Here is a 7,258-nt window from a genome sequence, read left to right as displayed (position 1 = left end):
ATCCCCCTGAGCGCCTAACTGCATGCAAAATTTGAAGAGGGGTTGAAAATTTTCATTCCCTAAGATGTTTGATTCTACAGAGACTTGATCTTAATTCGGCTGTTTCGTTCTAGTTAGCAGCTAAACCTCGTCGCAAGCGCCCTCCAAAGGTTTTCAACACAGCACCACCACCAGGTCCAGGATCTGCAAATGAGGATGTTCCTGTGGTAATTGTACATGATGTTGGTGTACAGGCAACTGGTGATGACGCCCAGTTATTCTATTCTGTTGAGGAAGAGGTAGAGGAAATCTCCAAAGCCTTGGAGTTGCCAGATTTGGATGCCGAAGATTCTGATTGTGGCTGACTTTGAGTTTTCATAAACTACAAAAAGTGTCAGTTTCACACTTTATCACTTTATAAGCTGAAGTTTAAGGCCCATTTCCAACCTTGAGCCAACGCGTTCGTTTGTTTTCGTTTTGAACCACCGCTTTTGTTTAAATACCGCCTCTGATTGGTCAGTTATTTTTACCTTGTCAGGTCTCAAAATACCTTCTGCCTTTTCTCCGATGAATTTGAAGAGCTTATCAAAATAATTCTGTTTAAAACAGTTCTATACGTTTTAATCCGGTATGGAATTGGATGAATCTATTGATTTAGTAGATTCCGAGGCAGGAAACGCTTATGGATCGGTTGTTGCTAAAGATAAACGCGAAAATCCTTGCGAGCATTTCGAAGAAGGTGAAAATGTTGATCCACCACGTTTTCATTCATTCATCAATTTTTTTTTAATTGAAGTTTGCCATCCTTGTTAAATAGGACCAAGGGTCAGTTGAAGTTCCTGCCCGTGGAGAGGAACTTGCGCTCGGAAGAGTGGTCGGGGTTGTTGTCCATGCAAAGCAGCAAATAAGAATTGTAACGCAAACTGTCAGTGTCGCTGACATTCGAGTTCCTGCAATGAAGTGACTACACTTAAAATAATTAAACGTCCGGCAGTGCGATATTTTTGCATATTTCTCTTCGAAATCCAAAAAATATTTATATGAAAATGTTCTACCTTTATGTACAATCCTCAAGCGCCTCCAGGCAGCCTAAAATTTTGAAATTGATGTTTCTCGCTAACCCTGTATACAGAGTACGAAGCCATCCAAGCGCTTAAAATTTCAATGACACGGCTGGACACGGTCCTTAAACAACTCCATATTTCTCTTTGAAATATACTAATTTTTCACTAGAAAATATTCTACCTTCATCTACAATCCTCAAGCGCTTCTAAAAAGTGAAAAAATGCCAATTTTCTCCGTTTCGCTGACCTTGTACACAGAGTACGAAGAGATCCAAGCGTGACACTAAGAAAATTTTCACCGGACACTACCGGACACGGTCTTCAAATAACTAAACGTCCGGCAGTCTGATATTTTTCCATATTTCTCTTTGAAAAATACCAGTTTCTATAGGAAGTATTTTGTCTTCATTTAGAATTCTCAAGCGCTTCTAGAAAGTGAAAAAATTTGAATATTGTCCTTTTCGCAGACTCTTCACAGAGTACGAAGAGCTCCAGGCGTGACATTTAAAAATTTTTTTCTTAGGATTCTTCAAGACAAAATTCAAAATACTGTAAGGAAACAGTGAAATAACGAACGGCGAATGTATTTACCGTAAAACTGTTGACTATATGTTCGGGATGGCTCTTGAGAAAGACGATTTTAGAAGGGTTTCAGTGATCTGGGAATTTCGTGTTACAGGAAATTGGGTCGCGGCGCGAGTTGCATCAAGGTTGGAAATGGGCCTTTAACTTGTAACTGTAGGATAAAAAGAGGCTCCGAAAACAACAGTGAAATAAACAAATTCTCCCAGAGTACCATTCTTTTTTATTATAATAGATTAAGTATGCGTAATTGCAAGAAGATTTCTTCTCCAGATTGCAGGAAAATGCGTTTCTGGGAGACTTTTCTTTTAAAAATTTCCCGGGGGAGCATGCCCCCGGACCCCCCTAGAGGTTTCGGGCCTTCGGCCCTCAATTTTCCAAGGTACCTGCCTACTTTAAAGGCAGTGCCCTTCTACTTGAAAGTTGTTTAAACCCTGCTTTAATTGCCTCAGCAAGACATTCCATTCTAAGACAAATACAAATTGGTTACCGTCTTGTTCACTTTCATTGCCTCAGCAATACATCTAGCACCCGCATCACTAATACCATTCCCACACAAATCCAAATTGGTTAGCGTCTTGTTCACTTTCATTGCCTCAGCAATACATCTAGCACCCGCATCACTAATACCATTGTAAGACAAATTCAAATTGGTTAGCGTCTTGTTCACTTTCATTGCCTCAGCAATACATGTAGCACCCGCGTCACAAATACCATTGTCAGACAAATACAAATTGGTTAGCGTCTTGTTCACTTTCATTGCCTCAGCAATACATCTAGCACCCGCATCACTAATACGATTCTCAGACAAATCCAAATTGGTTAGCGTCTTGTTCACTTTGATTGCCTCAGCAATACATGTAGCACCCGCATCACTAATACGATTCTCAGACAAATACAAATTGGTTAGCGTCTTGTTCACTTTGATTGCCTCAGCAATACATCTAGCACCCGCATCACTAATACGATTCTCAGACAAATCCAAATTGGTTAGCGTCTTGTTCACTTTGATTGCCTCAGCAATACATGTAGCACCCGCATCACTAATACGATTCTCAGACAAATACAAATTGGTTAGCGTCTTGTTCACTTTCATTGCCTCAGCAATACATCTAGCACCCGCATCACTAATACCATTCCCACACAAATCCAAATTGGTTAGCGTCTTGTTTACTTTGATTGCCTCAGCAATACATGTAGCACCCGCATCACTAATACCATTCCCACACAAATCCAAATTGGTTAGCGTCTTGTTCACTCTGATTGCCTCAGCAATACATGTAGCACCCGCATCACAAATACCATTGCCAGACAAATACAAATTGGTTAGCGTCTTGTTCACTGTCATTGCCTCAGCAATACATGTAGCACCCGCAGCACTAATACGATTCCTAGACAAATACAAATTGGTTAGCGTCTTGTTCACTTTGATTACCTCAGCAATACATGTAGCACCCGCATCACTAATACCATTCCCACACAAATCCAAATTGGTTAGCGTCTTGTTCACTTTGATTGCCTCAGCAATACATGTAGCACCCGCATCACTAATACCATTCCCACACAAATCCAAATTGGTTAGCGTCTTGTTCACTTTGATTGCCTCAGCAATACATGTAGCACCCGCATCACTAATACCATTCCCACACAAATCCAAATTGGTTAGCGTCTTGTTCACTTTCATTGCCTCAGCAATACATGTAGTACCCGCGTCACAAATACCATTGTCAGACAAATACAAATTGGTTAGCGTCTTGTTCACTTTCATTGCCTCAGAAATACATGTAGCACCCGCAGCACTAATACGATTCCTAGACAAATACAAATTGGTTAGCGTCTGGTTCACTTTGATTGCCTCAGCAATACATGTAGCACCCGCATCACTAATACCATTCCCACACAAATCCAAATTGGTTAGCGTCTTGTTCACTTTGATTGCCTCAGCAATACATGTAACACCCGCATCACTAATACGATTCTCAGACAAATACAAATTGATTAGATTCAAACCAGTTCCAAACGACTTCGATAAATAAGAGTGAAAATCACTTTTTTCTCTTTTGCATTCGTTGATGGCCTCCAATACAATTTTTGCACCACGGCCTTTATTTTTGTTGACTTCATTTGTTAAACTCTTTACAAGAGCCACAACCTGTTCATCGCATTTCATGGCCAAAATTCCACACGAAAACAAAAGTATTTGTTTAAGTTTAACGAAATAATTTGGATCGGAAACTAGTTCTTCAGGTTTCATTTCCTTGCTTTGAATCTGAGAACAAATGAAGAATGCTGCAAAGAATTCTTGAAAACTTTTATGTAAGAAGGCATAATGTAGTGTTTGTCTCAGTTTGCTGCCACCAGGCTGCACTGACAGAAACCCAAATTCAGTCAGGTCTTTTGCATGGTTACTCAATTCACTTTCATTTAAATCCAGCTTATCGTCAAGTAAACCATTCAACGCTACCTTTCCAAGGTGATTCAATTGCGGTTTGTAATGGTTTGTCAGGTCTTCGATCTTTTCGAGTAGTCCCTTCTTTTTTCTATATCTTCTCAAAACACATTCAACCATATCCAAGTACAGTTGAGCTCTGCTTTCGGGGAGTGTGCCCTCAAACTCTTCGCATAAAAGGCAAAGAAGTGCTGTGTTTAGAGGATTGGCCGCTATTTCTGTCAGGTTTTTATCTCGCGACATCCGTTGCGAGAGCTTGGTGGCTAAATCCGTCCTTTCTTTAAAGTACTTGGTGACAAATCCTTTCACATGCTTTTGAGTGAATCCTTCGATCTGAAGCAGCGCGTCACAGCATTTTTCACCTCGTTTCCAGCTTTGTGTCTTGCTGTTGCAACTATGTGGCATCTGGGGAGTTCTCTTCCTTCGATTAATTTGGAAAACATCGACAATTTCCCGGATGGTAACTCATCCAATCCATCCAATATCAATAAAACGATATTGTTGTTTGACTTCTTCATCGATGTCAGTCTCGGAGCAGAAACTGCTCATCAATGGCTCCGCAAACGTCAGAATGCATTTCTCGACATTTCAGCAACAATACTGCTTTGAATGCTGTTGAGCCGCAGCCCTGAAGTGCTTGCTTTTTGGTGGCCCAGTCGTAAGCGTACTTTTTACAGTAGGTGTTTTTTCTCATACCAAGTTCCCCTTCAATCAACACTGTTCTCGCCGCTGAACACTCTTCATACGGGTCTAGTATTGACGACATGTCAACAAATACGTTACTGATTTCTCCTCTCGTTTTCTTTCTTCTGACCACTTCAAGACTTGTAAAAATATAGCCAAGAAAAAACTGATACTGTTCACACCATGGAGACGGTAAGAGCCATCCCTCGCGAGTCTTGTGCAGCTGACGAATTCTATTGGTAAGCTCAGTTGGATCAAAAATACCTAGCAGTAGCAAAATGAGTAAGAAATCTAATGAATGCAGCATTGCGAGTAAGAATCACATATCAATAATCATATGCTCGCAATATGCAGGAAGTCTATCTCCGAGGACATAGTTAATCGAGCTAGCTTGCCACAAGTCTACTGTATCTAAGCATTAGAGTATCCGAAGTACTGAACGGAAGGTGGTAGGTTTGAGTCCCAACTGAATAAGAGTCTTACGCACTCACTTACCATCTATTTCCATTAAATTTCAAAATCCTGATATTGTATATTTCTAGTGTTCTTATTGGTTCTCTGAATTTTGGTTATCATCTGATATACAACCTGATATGGAAATGATTTATCTAAGTGTCGCTCAGCTGAATCTACTTTGGCTGAAGCAATCGCTTCTTTTGGTACACTGGAAATTAATTAAAATTATAGTTAAATGATAGTCAACGTCATATCGGTAACAAAAAGTAACATTCAAAAAGTTCAATGTAACCTCATTAAATGGTACTTATATTTGAAGTTTCACTTACAGCGTTTTCAGTAGCTTCATATCAACGCTTTATGGTCAAGAAAAGGTACAAGGTTGCCACAACAAAAAGAACAGCCAGTTACCTTAAAAATTTTATTATAGGAATTACAGAATTTGTGTTGAAATATTTACGCTCTAACAGGATCTTTTATTACAAAATCTCGACTGCGGGGCTGTTTGAGTTGCCATAATACTGGTTTCTCCGTTCGCTACCACGCAGCAAAACATTTGAACATTAGGGTATAACTCTACTGATTTAACCAAATGTTTGTCTCAGCAGGAATATTACCCTTAACTCGTACACTCGAAGCGAGAAATTGAGGTCAGGATATTGAAACGAAAGCTATCCTCGATCACAAGCTTTGGTCTGTTCTAGTTAAACAAAACTCTTAATCAACCTGTTCACAAAATTTTTCGCTTGCCTATTGTGTACAGCTGAATAAACTGCTTGCGTTGAATTTTTATTCAGCTTCGGACGTAACTTAACCGTTGCTTATGTGATTAAAGTTTTGCTGTTTTGACGATCATATATGATATTGACTTAAGGTGGCTTTAATTTTAAGAAAAAGTGAGAGTTAAAACGGATTACCAAAAAGTGAACAAATTTAATAACTCAATAATTCCATTGGCTCTTGTTTCTGACTTTAATTGAAATTTTAATGTCTAGAAAAGCCAAAGAAGTGTCGGGAATTTCCCAGGTATATTTCAGAGCCAGGCGAAATAAATTGATAACGGTTATTAATTGAGACCAGAGTGTCTATTAAGAAGCTTTTAACAAATCATATTTTATTCTAGCGTCAATCTGAACCATATATTAACCTAACAATTTTTTTCTGCTTCGTGAAGCCTCTGGGTTTGGGTTTGGGGTTTGATCAAATTCTTGACCCACATATTCTTAAGCACGTCGAATTCAACGTCTCCTTTTTACCATTTTTGGCTACTCAGGTTTTCTGATGGGGTCAATTTTTAAATTCAATTGACAGGATGAACTGACATGAATTTACAGGTAACATTTCATCTGTACAAACTCATTGGTCAATTATTCCATAGGTTCCTGTTTCTGACTTGTTGAGATTGGTATAGCCAACCCATATCAGGTGCGGGCTCATGGAACAACTGTTAAATATAGTGCACGTATTATAATAAGTTTATAGAGTAATTGTACGAAAGACAAAGGTTCTTTGTTTACGGCTTACGTCCATTTCTTAAGCAAGACCACTGAATTAAAAAAAGGAGGGACTTGGAGTCATTATCTGGTTCTAGGCGTTCAGTAAAACAGAACGAAATAAATGAACTGCGCGATAGTAGCAGCAAAGCAATACGAGACCCGACCCACCCCCCCCCCCCGTTTTTTTCACTCAGCTTCTATCATTGCATCATTTACTATTACGCTTTGTATTTATCAGGAAATGTACGTGAAACAATATGTGGTCTTATCCAAGAAAATACTCTGGACGCTGGTAATAGCAACCTACACTGTAAGTTCCATTACCAATCCATTTATTTCCTCTTTCGTGACAAAGCGCAGTTTACTTGACGATAACTACCAATAATTCCCAGAGCACTAACTTTTGTGGACTGTTCCAAAATTGTATGGTCAGCACCCGTTCTCATTAATATATGTTTTTTTTATCCTCTCCAGGGTACTCGAAAGAACACTAATGAATTAATAAACATCTCCAGGGGGAAAGCCTGTGCATTTAAATGGTAGGTGTT

General features: G+C 39.3%; 1 protein-coding gene across 1 annotated transcript; it reads right to left on the bottom strand.

The window, feature by feature from the left end:
• Nucleotides 1-1,828: 1,828 nt before the first annotated feature.
• On the bottom strand, nucleotides 1,829-4,532 carry LOC113676611 (uncharacterized). The gene has a single exon (XM_027193285.2). The coding sequence runs from the start codon at nucleotides 4,477-4,479 to the stop codon at nucleotides 2,092-2,094; it is 2,388 nt and encodes a 795-aa protein (XP_027049086.2). The 5' UTR covers nucleotides 4,480-4,532; the 3' UTR covers nucleotides 1,829-2,091.
• Nucleotides 4,533-7,258: the final 2,726 nt, after the last annotated feature.

This window comes from Pocillopora damicornis, chromosome 6 (genome assembly GCF_964200805.1).
Source record: "Pocillopora damicornis chromosome 6, jaPocDami1.2, whole genome shotgun sequence".
Classification (NCBI taxonomy): Eukaryota; Metazoa; Cnidaria; class Anthozoa; order Scleractinia; family Pocilloporidae; genus Pocillopora; species Pocillopora damicornis.
Note: the sequence above shows the minus strand (reverse complement) of the source record. Positions and strands in the feature narration are given on the sequence as shown.